Genomic DNA, 21,061 nt, shown 5'->3' on the forward strand with positions numbered 1-21,061 from the left:
AATGTACATTATAATACATAAGAATATATAATAATATATTTTATAAGAATATAAGTAAAATATATGCAAAGTTAGATGGTGACTAAAGGGCAGATGTAAGAAAGAAAGCAGGATATGGATGCTGGAAGAAGGCAAGTTTCTAGATTGGTGGTCGAGAAGAACTCGTTGAGAAGATCACTTTTGGAGTAAATATTTTTTTTAAAAAACAAATGTGCTAACAGTACAATGATATGGGGGAAAGATTATTCCAGGCAGCGGGATCAACAAGTACAAAGACCCTGAAGTGAGAATGTGCCCAGAGTGTTCAGAGTACATCAAGGCAGCCAGTGGGTGAGGTATAGTGTGTGAAGGAGAGAGAAGTAGGAAATGAGATTGAAAGTGTAACAGCACACCACATCACATCTGGCCTTTGAAATCATTGGAAGGATATTAACATTTATACTAAAATAAAAAGATATTAGAGAGTTTGAACAAAAAAAAATATGATCAAGGGCGCATTAAAATGACTAACTCCTGCTGTTAAGAGTAGTTGACAGATTCAGGGAGGCTTTTAGGAGACTGCTAATATAAAACAGGAGAGAGACAAAAGCTTGGACAAACAGAGTAGGTAGGATAAGCATTTTTAACTGTGGTGACACAGAGGAAAGGATGAAGGCGTGGCAGGAAATAGCGCTCCCTCTGCCAGAGTCCACTTGCCACAAAGGGAGAAGATATTCAAGTGATATTCTAAACCCTTGCTCTATTCCTAGTGGAAAACCCAAGGTCAGGCAAATTCTAGGTGCTTAACTTAGGTTGATTAAATGTTGCAAAAGAAAAAAAAAGGAATGTGAAACCAAATTTGCATGTCATGGCTGCTTCCTGCTTCAGAACACTCTTCTCATGTTTTTGTCTTCAGTCATTTTCCCTTCTTCAGTTATTTATTTAAAAATTATCACCTTTAACATTTATTGAACTCCTAAGGAATCTTCAGTTTTCAATGATTTGGATTATGTTAGGCTGACACAACAGTAAAGATTTTAAGTAACTATTTTTTTTCTATCTAATACCTTTACAAACTGAAAACACTATTATTGCCTTTACCATTAAAAAGCCTACAACCGATTGTAACTGAATGTACTTTTTTTTAGGGAACAACTCAATTCTTTATTGAAGACCTACAACCTTTTTTATGGGAACCAGAAAAATCTACATATTTTATATGGACAGGTAAGTCCATCAAAGAAATACAACACAGGTAATTCACAGAAAAAAAAATCTGTAAAGATATAGAGGAGTCAGATTAAGTGAGAGTCCATAAGCCACCAGCACAAATGGTCTGGGAGAAACAGGTGAATCTTTAACATGATCACAAGGGTTTGTTTGTTTGTTTGTTTGTTTGTTTGTTTGTTTTAAGTGTATCACAAAATCTCAGTTCTGGAACATTGTTGACTTTCTAAACATTTTGGAGGATAAGAAAACATATTAAAATATCTTTAATGACATTTGCTTTCTACTTTAAAGACAATGCATTAATATCTTTTGAACCGAAATTCCATTAGAAATCTATCATGATACTTTCTTACAAATGCACCACATTGTATATAGAAGGATGTTCACATTAATACCATTTGTAATGGAAAAAATTTTGAAGATACCTTAAGTCTCTACCAATAGAGAATTGTTTGAATATATCATGACATATCTATAACATAGTTCGATTTGCTTGTTAAAATGAATGAATATTAAAATGAATGTGTAGTATGTCATAAAGATAACACATTTTAAATTGTTAGGGAAACAATTCAGGGAAGTCCTGAAACTAGAAAGTATTTTTGGGGTATAATTGGAAGAATAATGTAAACACTGTCCTCAGAACTTTTTTTCCCTTCCTTCCTTCCTTCCTTCCTTCCTTCCTTCCTTCCTTCCTTCCTTCCTTCCTTCCTTCCTTCCTTCCGTATTTGAATGCATCATTCTCCATAAGTTTCTACATTCAGTCTTGTACTTTAATGGAACTCACTTTCCATCTTTACAATATCTTCATAGTCCTAGGGAACATTAGAATTTTCTAATTTTCCATTTTAAAGCTTCAAATTTAATGGTACAACATTGACCTTAGGCTACCAGGATTTGGCTTACACCTGCAGTTGGGACAGAAAGACAATGTACAGACCACTCTGGCCTTTACTAGTGAGCTTAAATTACTTTTTCAAATTTAATAATATACAGAAGAATAATTAATTCCTTTATTACAAAAGGGCCAAGTTTTAAATTATTTCAATTTTGTCCTATACCTAGATCTCTAATACATGTAATTTAAAAAAATATAAAATTTAGGAAAAGACAAAAACTTTAAGGAAATAATGATTTATATTTTAATTTGATAGTTTCCACAAAATTCATGATGTTAAGAAGTTTATTTTGTTTTGGAAAATGTTTGAATGCCTTTTCCACATCTGTGAATCAGTCGGTGCTCAATTTACAATACAAAAGTCACTTAATTTTTTAAAGTCTCATATCTTATATAATGTTTAAAAATTATATTAAGTAAAATATACAGTAAGAATATCAGATTGTTTAATCTTTACTCACTGATCAATAAAGTTAGAATTCAGAATTTTCCAAATCTTCTGACTTAGTTATAATAATGGACACTTTAAAAAAGTCAGTCCGTGCAGGATAACATGTAGCTGCTTTAATCTCTGATTAATTAATTAAACAAATGTTTATTGTCTACCAGGTGTTAGACACTGTTCTAAAAATGAGATATGGCAATTAAAAAAAAAAAAACTAGACACAATGTGCTGCCATAGTGCAGCTTACATTCTAGTAAGGAATACATCTTTTTCTAGTAGACAGACAAGAAACAGAAGTGAAATGTGTAGTGTCAGATGTTGAACAGCAAAATGAGGAAGTAGGCTAAGGAATCTAAGTGAGGTGGAGGAAGAGGAATATTTGACCAAAGACTGAAAGATGTGAGAAAACTTTGTAGAAGTTTGTGGGACGTGCATTCTGGCAGAGACAGCAACCTGAATAAAGGTTCTGAACTTGGCTCGAGTAATTGAGGATTAGTGGGAAGTCAGTGTGACAGAACTTTATGAGAATGGGAATTAGGAGACAATAAAGCTAGAGAGATAACTGAGAAAGGGAAGGCACCAGGGTACGTAAGGTCTCGCAGATCATTGTGGAGACTTTTGCTTGTACTTGGAACAAGATAGAAAGCCACTGGAGAGTTTCGACTGTAACAGTGACATTATCTAAAAATGTTTATTATAGAAATAACTACTGGGAACATACAGAGGAGCAAGAGAAGAACGAAGTAGACCAGAAAGAAACTAGATTATTGCAATGATCCAGGCTAATCATGACAATGGTATGGACCAGATTCATGGTTATAGATGTTATAAGTATGGCCATATTAGGGATATATATTTTAAGGTGGTGCTAATAGTATTTGTTAATGCATTGGATATTGCATATGAAAGAAAGATTAATGGTGACTGTAAAATTCTTGGCCTGAGCAACTGGAAGGATGGGGGTGCTATTTACCAAGATAGGAATGACTAGGAGAGGAAACTATTTATGGAAAGACTATCAAGAGTTGGTTAGGAACAGATCAAGTTTGATGTTAAGTAGGTAGGTTGATAACTGGAGTTCAGTGGGGAGGTTTGACCTGGAGACATAAAGTTGGGAATTATTTGTTTAGAGATGGAATTTAAGGATCCTCAAGGTCATCAAGGATATTGATATAGATCTAGAAGACAGATCTAAGGATTGAGACAATGAAATTAAATAAGTATAAATAAGGCTCCAAGGATAATTATTTAATCTCTAAAGAAATTTTTTCCTGAAATTAGAAAATATTCTAATATTCTTTACCTGAGAAAACAGCATTGCCTGGTAATAGAGTATTTCTTTTTAAAAGCAAGAATTAGATAACCTCAGAAGAGCAGTTATTATTTGAATTTTTGATGTAAGAGATTAATTGAAGTATAATTAGGCAAATGAAAGTTGTTTTACATCAATAATTGAAATGTAGTATCTGCATCATGTACTACCATTTCAAAGAACAAATTCTGATTGGTGACCTGCCCTCTGAGTTATCTAAAATGTGAACTCAAAAGTGGGGGAAAGAGCAAAACTCTGATTCAGGAGTGACTCCAAAGCAGGTTTATTACCCAAAGAAATAATATGCAATAATATTCATTGAACATGTATTAAATACCAGGTCCTATGAATTAGGAACTATTATGATGTTCATTCTTCAGAAGAAGCAACCCAGGTTTAAAGGCATTCAGACATTTGCTCAAAGTCACACAGCTAAGAATGGCAGACTCAGGGTTCAAATACAGGTCTATCTGATTCCAGAGTCTGGATTTTTCATTACGCTTTCAAATAAGTACTGAGTCACTTATGTTTTGTAATAATTGATTTTTCATAATAACAGTAGTCATTGGGTGGTTGAAGTATAACTCTTCTTAGTTTATTTTTCAAATTGCCTATAAAGATAACACATTACTTTAATAACAGAAAGTCTTTTACATATACAGAGAAAAATAGATTAGAAAATAAGTTCTATGGGAATGTGCTTTGTTATTAATATTTACATCCACCGAATAAGTCTTTAATATATATTTGCTAATTTTTTTGTGTGTGGAGTGGTCTTCTTTTGTTATAATATTTCCAATATAAAAGAAATTATCCAAATGTTATTGATTTTTTGAGACTATCATTTCCGTTTTATATTTATACAATTTTCACATACATTATTTTACTCATTAAACTTTGCATGATAACTTTGTAAGTTAAATTTTTTCTATACAGAAATGAAGAAAGAGCCACTAAATCTCTCAACAACTGTTCTTTAATTTCTAACTTTGTACAGTTTTCAAGTCAACTTTAATTTTAAGTTAAACAGAATTAGAGAATTACACTTCCACTTAACTGAGGAATCATAGAGTTCAGAAAGCATTTTAACATACCATGTCCTCTGGTGAGTATGTCATTACCATTATGACTTAGTTACTTCACTGGTTATAGCTGTTTTCAAAAATAAAAGTGTTTCAAAAATAGCATTAATTTATAGGTAAATTGGAAAGCCGAACAATCCTACTTGGGAATTTCTTATCTATTAAGATGTCTTGCAGACTCAATTTCTATATCTTCAGTTAAAACATTTACCTTCTATAAATAGTACAAAAACAATAGTTGAAATAATTGATTTCTTCTCTAGACGGAAGATGGTAAACTAATTGTTGAAGGAATGTTGGACATTTTCTGGGGAGTAAAACGGCCTATACAGCTGAAAATACAAGATGAGAAGCAAATCCCTTCTTTTACTGTGTTGAAGTCACCAGATATCTTTTCCAAAAGGTAATTAAGCTCTTTCATCTTTTAATTCTTTCCAAGATAATCTTCATATTTACCTTTACAATAACAAGACTTATAGGAGAAATTCTTGCTATGTATCACATCTTTTTGGTGGATAAGAATTGTCAAAAAAAAATCCCACTCCTGTCTCTCTCAATACAAGAGCAATATTAGATTCAGTTATGATTAATTAGCCAAGAATCCTTCTTGGGAATCAGCTAAACACTCAGCAGGAAGGTACAGCATAATTTGGAATGGCTATCCCCCTGCTGCTGGTTTCCAGTGAGGTCCACAGTCACCTAAGGTACCAAGATTTGTTTCAATCCATTTCTAGTCACCCTCACTCTAGTTGCCACCCTTAAGGTGGCATTTATTTAAATTCTAAGCCTCAAATGAAATTGTGTAAAGAAATGGTCTATTCACTCACTCCGTAAAATATCTCTCACATTCCCTTTCCCATACTGGGTTTCTATGAGCAGAACTTATACCTGTGCTCTGACAGGTTCATAGATTGATATCTCCATTGGGCAGATATGGAGTAAAGGAAGTGGAAGTTGTGTACTCAACTGCAGGAAGGGCTGCCATCTCGTGCCTTTCAGTTCACCCTTTGAGAGAATCATCAGTTTGTCATGCTAGTTTGTTTTAATTATCTTTGAAATGAGTCACACTGACTCAGTTTAATGGGACTGGTAGAAGCTTAAAAATAAACCAGTCTGTCTTAGCTGTGACCATTTATGATCCTTTATGTATTTGAGTCTATGGACAGTGCTTTGATCTCTTATATTTGATCCGGGTATTTACTTTCGGAAATTTTTCATTAAGAAAAAAAGAAAAAAAAGAAACAGCCCTATTGAGATTATGTTTGCTGAACAAGTTTTCATTTCTGTTTTTAATGTCTTTCTAACGTCAGTTTTGGCACATTTTGGACAAGTCATGGCAGAATGAAGTAAAGAGTGAAAATTGGAAAGGTGTACATTTGAATAATATCAATAGTGTTTGTTCTTTCCTGCAATATGGATAGAGAAGTGACTGCATTCTATTTCTCTGTCAAATTTCTACCTCCTTTTTCTTTTGCAACTCAATAGAAAACCTCCTCACAATTTAAATTTGCTAATGATATACATTTCTGAAGCTTGGTCTTGTGCTTGGGCAAGTTAAACTATTTGATATTCCATACAGTTCTAACCAGTTTTCTATGGAAAACTCTGGGTAACTGCCTTCAGCCTTAGTCATGTGCACAGCTGTATGTAGCAATACTTCAAATTATAAAGTCCAAAGTTGAAAATTGGTGTAGTTTCCTAAGATGGCGGGGAGGAAAAGGGGCTAAACACTTTATATATTGAGCCATGTTTGTCTCCCTGTATTTTTGTGACATCACTAAGCTGTGAGAAAATGAGGACAGGTATCTAGTCTGCCAGTATTTCTAAGACTCTATAGGCATTCTCATCTCCCCTGTATAAAATAGAACTAGGCTCGTTCTTTGCAGATTACATGATACTATATATAGAGAATCCTAAAGATTCCACCATAACACTATTAGAACTGTTCAATGAATTCAGTAAAGTAGCAAGATACAAAATTAGTATTCAGAAGTCAGTGACATTTTTATACAATAGAGAACTTTCAGAAAGCAAAATTAAGAAAACAATCATATTTACAGTTGCATCGAAAACAGTAAAATACCTGGCAATCAAATTAACCAAGGAGGTAAAAGACCTCTTCTCAGTAAATTATGTCACTGAAAAAAGAAACTGAAGAAAATACAAATAAATGGAAGCATATACCATTCTCATGGGTAGGAGAAATCAACATCATTAAAATGGCTATACTATCCAAAGAAATTTATAGACTCAGTGCAATTCATATAAAAATACCAATGGCATTTTTCAGAGAGCTAGAACAAATAATCCTAAAATTTATATGGAACCATAAAAGATCCAAAATAGCCATGGCAATCTTGAAAAAGAAGAACAAAATTGGAGTTATCACACTATCTGATATCAAACTATACTACAAGGCTACAGTAATCAAAACAACATGGTACTGGCATAAAAACATATACATTGATCAATGGAACAGAATAGAGAGCCCAGAAATAAATCCATGCCTATGTACTCACTTAATATATGACAAAGGAGGCAAGAAAATACAATGGGGTAAAGGCAGTCTCTTTACCCCAGTAAATGGTGTTGGGAAAATTGGACAGAAACATGCAAAAAAAAAAAAAAAAAAAAAAAGAAAAAGAAAAAGAAAGAAACTGGACCACTTTCTTACACTGTATATAGGAATAGACTAAAAATGTATTAAAGACTTAAATGTAAGACCCAAAACCATATAACTTTTAGAAGAAAACATAGGCAGTGAACTCTCTGATATTACTGCTAGTAATTTCTTTTCAGACATATCTCCTCAGGCAACAGAAACAAAAGGAAAAATAAACAAATGAGGCTACATCAAACTAAAAAGTTTTTGCACAGCAAAGGAAATCATCAACAAAACAAAAAGATAATCGATTAAATGGGAGAAGATATTTGCTTATAATATATCTGATAAGAGGTTAATATCCAAAATATATAAAGAATAAATAAAAGAACTATTTAAAACACATGCTGACCACTCTGGTATAAGTACTATTTTAATAACATTATAAAATTGTTATAAATTAGAGTGATATGCCTACCTACAGAGGCCCACGGTACTAATATAAATACCATACATCTGAACACCATCGTATATCTCATGGAGTTGATGTCGCAAGATTTATTATTTTTCAGCAGAATGACACGCTGGGGAGAATTTGATGATCTTCATCATATTAGTGAACTGGACAGGACCCAGTTTCCAACGTCTAAAGAAATAAAGTCCCAGGAAGGTCAGTGTCAAACTGTTATTATGGAGGAGACTTTAAAGCATGAATCATAAATATTTCTCTGAAAGTTAACATTTTACACACTGCTACACAATAAACTCTTATTTTAGACTTTTTAAAAAAGGCTCTTAAAAGCACATTAACTTAAGTTGTTATAATTCTGGTATGATGTTTAAGAAACTTACTTTGCTATATAAAGATGATGATTTCTAAAAATTACATCAAGACTTTTAAATTTATTAGATTAGGGAGAGCTAATGGTTTGAATAAAGTTTGTGTTCATAAAATTGTTCAGTGTTTTCCCCAAGAATAGGTATCATTTATTATACTCAGTAGCTTTTTATGTTAGGCTATGCTTCTTAGAGTGAATTCCATATCTTTTTAGAAGTCAAACATTTCAGTTAGTAGATATTTATATAACATTGCTTCTGAGAAAGAAGCAGATACATTGGAGTCACTGTTTATATTTGATGGAGTTGTTTCAAACATTTATTTAAAAAAGAGAGAAATCTACTTAAACATCAAATGAGTTCATATCAAACTTGGCAAACCAATGGAAATGCCAGCTCTTATGACATGACATCAGCAGTCGTAATAATAATAATGATGTGATAGTAATGATATTAATAGCTGTAATTTACTGAGACTCACTCTATTAAGTGTCAGGCATAATATCTTATATTTTCCATGGATTTTTGTTTTTCACACAATGTATAGAGATCCAGGGAGTTGATGACTGAGGCCGGGATCAGGTTCATGTTCCTGGGTGGTGATATTGCTAAGCTGGCTTCAGACCGAACAAGGGTTCCTGTTGGCATTACCTTCATGACTACTAACAACTTCCAATTTTTATTAATTTATTTTTTAAACCATTCTCAATTCAGCTAACTCTGATGTCACTATTAGAACCTAGATTTTATAACAAACATAATGTTCCTTCCAGGATTTTCTTATCTTTGTCTTATGGCCTCTTGACATCTTTTATATAAGGATTCTTCTAATTGGCCCCTTGAAAATATTCATCTGAACCCAGGAGAGTTCCAATATCTTGACACCAAAGGTACCATTAAAATCTATTTGTATTTAAACACTAGTGCTAGAGAAAGGTGAAATATCTCATGGCTATTTAATGATACTCTAATTGTAATCGAATAATATTTAAAATACCAAGATAGAATGGAACACAAATGCCACCAGATGATCCTGTTCTTAAATAAGAACATTGCTATTTCCTTACTGTTAAAAGGCATTAGAGTCAATTGCTTAGCTATATATTTACTTATTACATATACAGATTCTCTCAGAATGCAGAAGTGGGCAGCTAAATAATATGGGTTTATCATCTTTACTCTTCCCAGATTATTTATCTTATCACAGCAGCACCCTGAAACCTCATGCAGATGAAGAGCTAGAATCCCCATTACTCTACAGAACCATGAGTGAAGCAACGCTGGTGAGAAAAAGGATGAAGCCTCCAATGATGGACAGAAAAGACAGGCGGAACCATAGGGCCTCTATTAATGGACACTTTTATGACCATGAAGTGAGTTACAATTCCACTGGTGCTATTTAAAATAGTGTTGTCTATTATGCTAACAATAGTACTCAATTCAACTTATAATTAAAAATAGTAACAATAACAATAGTAGCAATATATCTAATGTTTATTGGATATTCTCTACATATTAGTTATTAAACTGTTTTAAATTGATTTTTGATGAATTATCTCAATCACTAAAACAATGCTATAAAGTAGGTACCCTTATTTTTCCTACTTTACATATGAGTTAATTGAGGTTCACAGAGGTTAAGCAATTTGTCTGAGGTCACACTGCTTTTAAACAGTAGCTTTGGACTTGAGCTCAGCTTTGTCTGACTCCAGAAACCAAAATCTTAGCCATCATAATGAATGAGCTCTAAATGGCAGGTCCTATGCCAAGCACTGGAAATATAAAAATGAGTCATTTGATCCCTCTGCCAGCAATGAGCTCAGGACATGAGCAAAGAAACCAATACGTTGACAAATGACATTAGAATAATGTAACTGCTACAATAGAGAATGGTTCTACATTTGAACATTAACAATGAAATTTTAAAAAATCAGCCATGGTCCTATTTATTCCAGTAAATTAAATTTCTAATTTTGTCTTGTTCCCTAACAGGTCTTGGACATTGTATATTATATATATACGCATATATATATATGAATATATGTGTGTATATATAATATATGAATATATATGTATATATTATATATATACATACATACATACATATGTCATTTTTTATTCAGTGATAGTTGTAGTCTAGACATAATTTGTATCCTGATTCTTCACTTAAATTTACACATGCCTTTTTGCATAGTATTTCGCTTTACTGAAGGTAGAAAATACATTATTTTTCTAAAACGAATATTTTTTGTGTCATGTACTTTAGCAACCATTTACCTATTCATTGAATAAATACTTTGAAAGCACTTAACTCTGTACCAGGCACCATTCTGAGCCCTTTAATACAAAATATTAACTCATTTCCTTTAAGCTTTTTCCCGTAGGGATTTTTACCTTAGTCTTCCACCCCATGAGGGTATCACTATTGTGCTATTGGAGATTAGTAAGGACAAAACTCCTTTCTAAATTCTTTGTTCAAATTAGACATATGTCTGGTTCAAGAATTATCCTCCTGGCCATAAAATAACATTAGCAATTCCCCTGTGGTTGTCCAACTACCAATTGTCCTGATTTCTTCTCCTCAAAATTATGTTGTGTGTGGTTATCTTGTGAGGTGATTTGTGTTAAATAAGGCTGTGAAAGCCACATTGTTTCAAATGAGTGGCTTCCAGACTAATACTCTGTGCTAAGAATGAAATTGGCACTAAGCTGGCAGTGTAGCATCATGATTAAATGGTTCAGCGTTTGGGTGCTACAGCTTGATGAACTGATTTCAAATTCTTGCTGAGCAAAGTTAAAAATTTATTCAATCTCTTAGCCTTAGTTCCTTCATTCTTCTTACTTTATAAAGTTGTTAATAGGATTAAATTAAATAAAATGAATTCAGCACAGTGCCTGACACAAAGGAAGAACTCAATTTACATTAGTTTTATTGTTGCTGATCAAAAGAGATCAAGCTGGGACTACATATATTTTATACAAATGTCATTCACTGAAATTTAGTAACTAGCAAAACAGTAATACAAAGAAAACTCAAAAGCTGGAAGCCCTCTGTCAACAGGTATGCAATTATGAGCATCTAGAAACTTAAAATAACATAGTTTTAAAATGTTTTTCTATCACAAAACCTCTTGATAATGCCAGTATTGTTAGACCATGGATAACATCCATATTAGAGGCTTAGATTGTGATATTTGTAGATAAATTATAGATATGACTTGACCTGTGGTATATTTCTATCTATGTAATAAAAAATAACTTTATAACTTTATAAGGTCCTATTATGTGTTTTGACCAACAAAACTGATGTAAAGAATGCTGTTTTAAATAAAAGTCTGAAAAACATGATTCCAAATTCATCATATGTTAGCATATTAGAAGATCTCTTGGAGATCACCTAGTCTTACTCTCTTATAAATGAAATCACTGAGGCCTCTTCACATCTCAATGTTGAGTTGGCAAAGTTAGAGTTAAAAGAGAGTAGATTCTAGATCTTCTGAATCCTAATGTAGTGCTATTGACAAACACCATGAAAATATCAAACCACATGTCTAACATATCCTCGCCTTATTGCAAAATCCACATATGGTTCTCCAGGACTCCATAGAACTCATAAGTGCTGCTCATAAGTGTCACAGTGACTCATCTATGCCTTATCATGTCCACAAATATTGAATTTTTTCATACTTAACGAAACTTAATTCTTAAAATTAATTTTCTGAAAACATTTTCATAAGCAGATTTTTACTTACTCAAATATGTGCATATATATACTTTAATGTTTATTTACTAATCTCCCAATATAGGGCTTATCTATCTAACATTCCATTAAACTACCCCAAAACCCACTCATCTCCATTTCTTCTGAACCCACCCCATTTTTACAGTTTTCAAACACTTAAAGGTCACACATAAACTTTTATTTAATGTCCTTTTTAAAAAAAATAAACATTTATGCCATTCTTTTTACAATCTGCTACCTAATGAGTGAGAATTTTTTTTTTCATATTCTAGCACATGTAGTCATATTTCCTCTGAGAGACATAAGTTACACATACACCATCAATTACCCACCTTGTGAATCTCTACTCACTATTTTTTTTAATTTAAACATATATTATTTGTGTTACAGGAAAAAATTAATTTTGTCTACTTATGGTTGTTTTAAGGATTAAATTAGTATTTGTATGGGATTTAGAATAGATGTTGGCACATAATTAGGACTATGTTAAATTAATAATTATTTAAGAATTCTATGTCATTCTTTGGAATAATATGTTCAGGAATTACATATTCTGCCTAATAACCACTAATTTGCTTACATGTTGATTTGTCTAAATAGATTGATCAGCTCTCGCTAAGCACACAATCATCTTAATCTCTGGGTAGATTTGTAACCAGGAAACATGTTCAAGTTAGGGAAATCCTAGCTGAACAAATATTATTGGCCAGCTTTTTCCAAAGTATGTTTCATTGGTTATTAACAAGTCTATTTAAGAGAGTATTTATTTTAAAATAAGAATAATGATCAAATTAAGAGTGAATAATCCATAGTTATATGTTGGATGTGAGCATTTTTTTTATATGATATATTATTAACCCCCATGAGGGATGTCTCAGATATCTCTGACCATGGAAACCTTTTACCATGTTTCACCTGGAAGGCAGACTCTTGATTAGAACAACTTGTGAGAAATATTGTACTAGAGCTTCAACTGGTAGCACTTTTACCCAACCCTCAGGTGAGATACAGACTGAATCGTAACACTGGACCATTTCTGACCAACCAAAAAAGGAGTGATTTCATATGGTTCAAATGAAAAAAAAAATTAGAACAATTATTTCTAAGCAAGAGGAAGATATGGCATGTGAATTAAAAAAAAAAAAAAAACCTATTCAAATTATGTTTTATTTGTGGTTAGTTACAATAGTTAACTTATTTTGAAATCTTAAACTATCCTAAACTGTACTAGTAAAAATGTTTTGAACATTCTCAAATAATGTTTTACCTGATTTGCTCTAGAAACAATATAAGGTAACTTGAAGACACGATATTCAAGAACAACAAAGAAAGTGAAAACAAGAAAACAAATTTTTTAAACTGGTGACCTCGGATTCTTTAGCCTAAAGAAGGCCAGTTTCAAGATATTGACTGTTGTTAGTTTGAAGTAATTTGTTCAGCTAGGATTTCCCTAACTTGATCAACTAGTATGATGATCTTTTTTTTTTTCTCTGTAGACATCAATTTTTACTCCAGCCTTTGGATCAGAAACTAAAGTCAGAATAAACAGTAACATGAAAACTGAAGAAGTAATAAAGCAACTTCTCCAAAAATTTAAGGTAATTTTTATTGGTGAACTGAGCTATACAAATTTATATATAATTTAATTGTAGACACATAAATGCTCTCTTCCAAAAAAGAACTATGAATATGTAAATCTACATTAAATGTTTAGTTTTGAAGAATTATTTACTAAATATGACACCTTTTATTAATTGTGACCTGAGAAAGTACATTATTCCCTGAGAGCAGAAAAGGTTTTATGTCTGAAAGTAAAAAATGAAAGTGAGAAAATGGATACATAATTTGAGTCTAATTGGCTTAGAAAACATCATATGAAAACCAAGAATTCATGTCTGTTCATTTTTTTCCACCTACAGATTGAAAACAGTGCCCAGGACTTTGCACTTTACATTATTTTTGCAACAGGAGGTAAGAAAGCTTGATCACTCTTTTTACAGGACTCTAGGGTGTTAGTTTCCTGCTCATAGGGAAGACAGAAGTGCAGTTTACCTCATTCTGTAGAAGAAAGGGAAAGAAGGAAAGAGGGAAAGAGGTGAAGGTGTTTTAGAAGAACCAAAAAAACCAAAGTATCCTAGAAGACTTTATAATACAAAAGAGTTTGCTTGTTGGCCAACATTCAATTATCTGAATGGTGATCAGAGCCCTTGAGAATCTATGAAAATTTCCAGGCATTGTTAAGCATTTAAGTCATGTTGACCTCTGTACTCTAGCTCTTACTAGAGTCTCGATTGCATAGCATTTTTCTCTGATCTTGTTAATATTATCTTTCTTAGCAGAATATCTGACACATTATAGGAGTGTTAATTCTTCCTCAGCAGAGAAACATACTCAGATGGTGGTGGTAGGGAGTAAAAGGTTAGAAGTAGGGCATTGGGAAGGTACTGTATGTGGGGGTTGTTAGGAGCAGGGAGTGAAAGAGATTATAGAAAACCTAAGGTGATACTAAAATTTTTGAAAACTCAAAATTGAAAAAAATTTAAATGTTAAATTGTAGAAATATTCCAGGTTGTAATTTAAGTGTCAAATTGTTAAACCAGAAATGAATAGAATAAATGATACCTTTTGATGTCATAATAACTATAAGAAAATGAAAACTGCATCTCCAAACATATACAAAAATAAAGTCCTTATAATTTAAAAGCTTAAATTTAAGAAGTATATATATTTTTTAAAAGTCCAAAGCGATATATATATCTATATTTATTCATATTCTAGTTTAGGAAAAAATTAAATGGTATAAAATAAAAGGTAGAAACATTGGACTGCATAAAATGTAACAAATATAAACAATAGATTATGAAGAATATCAGAAAAAATATCAGTGCCTAACATATTAAAGAGTTCTTACAAAATAATAACAAAATGACAGCCAATTCTATAAAAATAAAAAGAAGTATGGTAAAACAATTCAAAGGATAAAACATTAAAATGACCAGTAAATATATTTGGGAAAAATCTTAAACTCAAGTAAATAAAAATGTTCATGGAAATTCAGTAGTCAAGGAAAAGCAAATTTAGTCCAAAATGCAATATTATCTCATACTTATCGGACTGGCAATAATTTTTAAATGATTCTACCTATAACTGGTATAGATAATGGTGAAGGGTAATTTCATGCAATTCTGGTGAAAATATGACTGCTTTTTCAGAATTCATCTAGCAGTATTTATTAAAATTTACAGCATACACACAGGCTTTATCCAGCAATCCCACTGGTGAGAATTTTTATTTCACAAAAATAAAAGAACTAGTACCTACAGATTTATGTGCAAGGCCGTTTATAATGACAAAAAGCTAAAGACAAAGTTATCAATCATAGAGGAATGGTTGAATAAGTGATTATTACTCAGACATTAAATAGAACGAGCTTAATTTATACCAGCTGAATGGAGGAAATTTTACAATATATATTAAATGAAAAAATGCAAGATGCCTAAAAATGTATATCTATGATCCTCTCTTTGCAAAATAATTATATATCCCTATTTAAATATGTGGTATGTATGATTACATGTTCAGGGAGAAAGGTATGGAATGATAAATATCAAGCCCTTAACATAAATAACCTTGTTAAGGTGTTGGGGAGATGCAGAAAAGAGGATAGGAAGGTGAAAGAATGCGGAAGCAAAAAACCCACTAAATTTTGATATTAAAAAATATGTCTACAATAAAAATAGTGAGTTATGATATTACCATCTTTATGTATTGTGTGTGTGCACATAAAGAGATATATGAAGGGGTGGCCACTCAATGCATAATGCTGATTACCTCAGAATGAATTTTCCTTTCTGCCTAACATTTTTCTTCACAGTTTCAGTTTCAATAGTGTGTGCGTATGTGTGTAACTTTATTGAGGAATAACTGGGAATAATTGACAAATATAATTATATATATTTAAAGTATACGACATGATGATTTTGTATACATACATTATAGAATGATTACCAAGATAAAGATAATTAACACATTCATCACTTCATGTAGTTAACTTTTTTTTTCATGCGGTAAGTAAGAATGCTTAAGATTTACTCTCAGCAACTTTCAAGTGTACAATACTCTATTATTAACTATAGTCACTATTATATACATTAGATCTTCAGAACTTATTTTTCTAATAACTGAAAATGTGTACCCTTTGACTTAGATCACCCCATTTTCCCTCCCCAATAGCATGTGTTATTTTTTATAATCAGATAAAATGTTTATTTTCACCATACAAATGTAGTTCTTTAAAAGTTTACCTGTGAGAATCATGTTTTATTTCATATTTTGTATCAAAATTTCTCACACATAAAATAAAGAACTGAAGATAATCACAACTAGGATCTTTTGGGCACCAGGAACAGAGAAAAGAATGCAGCATATAGCACCTGTCTGGGTAATAATCTGGAAAGTACAGATAAGTCTATTTTAACTCCTTATATCTACTAAGCCTATGACCTATCACAGTGTTTCTCAAATTATAGTGTACTTCAGAATTACGTGGAGAGTTCATCTAAAATACAGATTCCCGAGCCCTTTCAGATCTGGGGACGGTCTAACAATATGTATTTCTAATAATTATCTCAGGTATTATGAAGCAAAATTGTGAAGCAAGAAACCTTGCTCTGTAATATCAAGAGTGGAACAAACTAAAGATGCAAAACTAAGTTAACATAAGATGTAGGGGTCAAAAGAGGATCTAGTGGGTTAATAATAGGAGTTAAATTACTGAAGTTCCCATTTCTTCCGAAATGGTAGTGGAATTAAAGCAATGAACTCCAACTTTGTGGATACAGGAATGGACAATGTCACTTCAGTTGTGGGGTGGGTGGCTTCTGTGTTCTAGATTCTCTCATGACTTTTTTCCTGGGGTAAGTCCAGCCCAGGGAATGAGAACAGTTCTGAATCTTGGAACTTGTAAGAGCCCAAGGGAATTTATTTCACAGATAGATGATAATGAAGAAAGGACCAGTCTACCCTTCCCTCTTAGTCTATTTCAACATAACGAACAGATCGTTCTTTAACAACATAAGTCAGACCATGTCACGCCTCCTCTCAAATCCTCCAATGGTCTTTCTTCTCACAGTAAAGCCAGAGTCTTTACAGTGGCCCCATTCTTTCTTTATTTCATCTTTTGCTAACCCTCCTCTTATCTTCTTCATGCCAGGTACTCTGGATCCTTGTTGTTTTCGATAGCATTAGGCATGCCCTGGCCTCACCTGTGCTTTACTTGTTTACTTACTCTGTTTAGAACACACTTCCCCCAGATAGCTTTGTGGTTCCACCCCTCATCTCCTTCAAGTCTTTACTCAAATGTTACTTGTTCAGCGAGGTCTTCCTCAGCCACCCCATTAATAATTGCAAACTGCAATTATTGTACACACATATTCACATATTCACACATGCACATACTTTCTGTTCTCCTTTCTTGTTTCATTTTTCTTCCGAATACTTATCACTAACATATGGCGTACCTTATTGATTTATCTTCCTTATCATTTGTCTTTTCCAGTAGAATGAAAGGAAGTGATTTTATTCTCTTCTGTTCTGTAGTGTACTCAGCAACTATACAACAATATCTGACATATAGTAAGAACTCAAAAATTATTTAGGGGAGGAGGGAGGAAAAAAGATGAATATAAGTGCGCTAGCTTCATTCCAGTGAAAAATGAAATCACAGATGTGAAACTACTTTGACAGAAAGTTCAAAGTACTTTTGTGATTAGGAGTATTTATATTATAACTGTTGGAAATTGGATGTTCTAGTAATATACCAAATTGGAAGTTATTTTCTTTCTTATCTCATTATCATGGCTGACTAGATTAAGCCCCCAGATGAATGATGAAATAAAAATACCCCAATATCAAAAAAATCTGTATATGTTTTTAAGGAAGTGCCATGGATTTGATGTGATATGAGAAAGAAGGAAAGAATTGGAGACAATTACAAAGTTTCAGACCTACACAACTAGAAGGATTTGGAATTACATTAACTGAACTAGGAAGGAATCAATAAATATTTTTTAAATGAATGGATTAAAAATTATAAAGAAATTTTGTGATGTGTTGCTTGATAAAAGGCATAAATGAAACTGGAGATTTGTCTGAACATCCTAGCCAAAAACAAGGTTGAATTTTCTGAGATACAAAGTCAAACCTTGAGGGATAACATTTTTAGATCATTTAAAGGTTTTCATTGCAATTTAACCTTTTGAGTGTGTGCCTCCAATGGTATGTTCTTCTTAAGTGCTTTTTTTTTTTAAAGCATGCTAAAAAAATATGAATGGATAAATTATCTTTCTTCTTTTTCTCTAGTACAGACTCCTGATAGTTCATTCTTGTTTTCATTTGCAGAGCAGAGACGGCTAAAGAAGACAGACATTCCACTACTGCATAGGCTCATACAGGGACCATCCAAAAAGAATGCTCGCATTTTCCTCATGGATAAAGATACAGAAGAAATTAGCAGTGATGTATGGATACTATCACCTGAATCTGTCTTTGCTTCCTCCTGACTCAGAACTTCTCATATTAATGTTCTGCTTTCTTTTTTGTGTATGTGTGTGTGTGTTTTTTCAGGTAGCTCAGTACATTAATTTTCATTTTTCTCTCTTGGAATCCATACTTCAAAGATTAAATGAAGAAGAGAAAAGAGAGATTCAAAGAACAATAACAAAGTAAGTCAAGAGCATGCACGCTAGGTGCTTGCTTCTTTAATAGGTTCAATGCACAATATGTGTTCACTTTTTAATACTATTTCTCTCCTTTTCATTTTCAGATTCAATACAGAAAAGGCTATTATACTGAAATATCTTCAAAGTAAACAGATACCAAAAACAGAGACGACAGTTTAGTAGTACAGGCTGCTATTGCTATACCACCTCAACAAAATTAGATGTTACTATTTGATAAGTACATACATTCTATATTTGCATTCATACATGTATATGAACTTGAATCTGTAAAAAATTGAATGTTGAAAATGCTTATCTCTCTTTGAGGCGATGAGGTTAACTAGAATTCACAGTTGGACTGAAATTAACTTCAATTTAGTTTCAGTAACTGAAATAAGTTTGGATACTGTGTATTCCGAATAGTTTTTATAGCAAAACACTCAGAAAACGTGAATTTAAATAACATCTTTAGATATCATGAAGTTTAAATTTCTTTTAGTTTGAACATCAGGAGAACTGGAATATCATCAATCAATTCTCCGAAATGATTCAGAAGTAAAAGCTGCAAGCTCTTAAAATAAAACAGAAGTACATTCTTACTCCCTCCAAGGAATCTGATGGTGACAGTGTTTTACAGCTCCTTGAAACTCTAACATTTTCATAAAATCTGGAGCTGTCTTTATATGGGTGACTTTTGGCTATCTGTAACATCAGAGCTATCTGTCCTTTGGGAAGGAAAGATTATGAACTCTGCGAAGAAATCCAAATTGTAATTTCCTCAACCTGTGCCCTTCTTTTTGCTCTGTTCTTAAAAATGGCTTTCATTCTTAAGTTTTTTTTTTTTTTATTTTGGGTCATTTGAACTAGTTTTCTTTATTTTTCCTAACAAATATGACACAGAGACTTAATATATTTAAGTAGCTAGGCCAAGACTTAACTCTCAATAACCATTGTTACTGAATGACTACCAAAGATAATGCAGAGCTATAGTAGATGAAGCTAGACCAGGAATGCAGAGTGCTCCTTTTTTTCTGCAAGACATCTCATTCTACAAGATAATGCTCGAAGTACTTATAAGTCTGCTTAACCAATGTGGGGGAAAAAAATACTGAGAATGCTACAAGCATCGTCTATGATTTTATTTATGAACTCTATATTAAAATGGAGTTGTATACAGCTTTCTTCCATTCTCTAAACTTCTTCCATTTGCATTTCTCATAACCATTGTATTCAATTGTTGGATTACATTTTACATGTACTATGGGATAAGGTTATATGTACTAATCCAAGTTGGAAAAATAATTAACAAAATATGAAACATTTTTAAAACAAAAGTGTTACTTCTCATTGTCACCGAATCTAAATTGGATAAAAAGGAAAAGTCATTTTCAGTCCTAGGAAATTTCTTATTGTGTAAAACAGAGGTTTTCATCTTTGTCTTTTCAGCTGTCAATTAATAAGAAAATAGTCTCACCTCACTAAAATAAGGCAAATGTAATAGTTAAAATTCAATGAACTTATAAAAAGTTTAAAGTAGCATCAAGTACTTGCCATAAACATGACAAAAGATTCATCTTTAATATATGAAAAGTCTACAAAATTCATCAGAAAAATACCAAGGCTTGGATAGGTTAAAAAAAAAAAAAAAAGGCAGATTACATACAAAGTAAACTCACAGAAAAGGAAATGCAAATGACTACTAAGTATGTGAAAAATGTGTCTTAACAGTGATCAACTGTATTAATCTGCCCAATCAACAGAGAGAAACTACACAGAAATTTTAAAAAGGGGCATTTAATATAAGGAATTATTAAGCCATGATAGAAGAGTAACTGAACATGAAAAGAGAACTCTAAAGGGTAGCCTAAATCTGAGGAAGAGTGTTCCGAAAAGGAAAAGCTAGGAATGAAGGGTTCAAAATTCACTGGAGAAGGTATGTTTGCAGCCTACTAGATCAAGAAGTTTGCTGTAACCAGAGCCAGGCCACAGCCAGAAGGCAAGCAGAAACAACCCTCCAGGGTATAGACCTATAGACCGACTTGGGCAGGTGGCCAGGTATGTAGAGAAACTTGGGACTTTGCTGCAAGTGCAAGGCTCAGATCATATCGGGTCTGTGTCTAAAGGTTCCCAGGAAACGGTTTGGGTAACAGGTAAGCTAATGTTGAAAGATGAGCACAAAGATGGAGTCAGGGTTAGTGCTGCAGTTGCTGCTAGG

General features: G+C 32.5%; 1 protein-coding gene across 7 annotated transcripts in view; it reads left to right on the forward strand.

The window, feature by feature from the left end:
* Window positions 1-20,504, forward strand: part of RASSF6 (Ras association domain family member 6) — a 46,157-nt gene extending 25,653 nt beyond the window's left edge. For 6 of the 7 annotated variants that reach the window (XM_036227867.1, XM_016154013.2, XM_016154014.2 and 3 more), the window contains 9 exons: window positions 1,128-1,206; window positions 5,210-5,349; window positions 8,121-8,218; window positions 9,574-9,758; window positions 13,624-13,725; window positions 14,047-14,098; window positions 18,527-18,645; window positions 18,752-18,849; window positions 18,951-20,504. In XM_036227867.1, the coding sequence (XP_036083760.1) occupies window positions 1,128-1,206; window positions 5,210-5,349; window positions 8,121-8,218; window positions 9,574-9,758; window positions 13,624-13,725; window positions 14,047-14,098; window positions 18,527-18,645; window positions 18,752-18,849; window positions 18,951-19,026 (949 nt within the window). In that variant the 3' untranslated portion in view covers window positions 19,027-20,504. The remainder of the gene's footprint in view (window positions 1-1,127; window positions 1,207-5,209; window positions 5,350-8,120; window positions 8,219-9,573; window positions 9,759-13,623; window positions 13,726-14,046; window positions 14,099-18,526; window positions 18,646-18,751; window positions 18,850-18,950) is intronic. The other variant, XM_016154017.2, reaches the window with a different exon arrangement.
* Window positions 20,505-21,061: the final 557 nt, after the last annotated feature.

Source organism: Rousettus aegyptiacus, unplaced genomic scaffold, assembly GCF_014176215.1.
Source record: "Rousettus aegyptiacus isolate mRouAeg1 unplaced genomic scaffold, mRouAeg1.p scaffold_m13_p_10, whole genome shotgun sequence".
Lineage (NCBI taxonomy): Eukaryota > Metazoa > Chordata > Mammalia > Chiroptera > Pteropodidae > Rousettus > Rousettus aegyptiacus.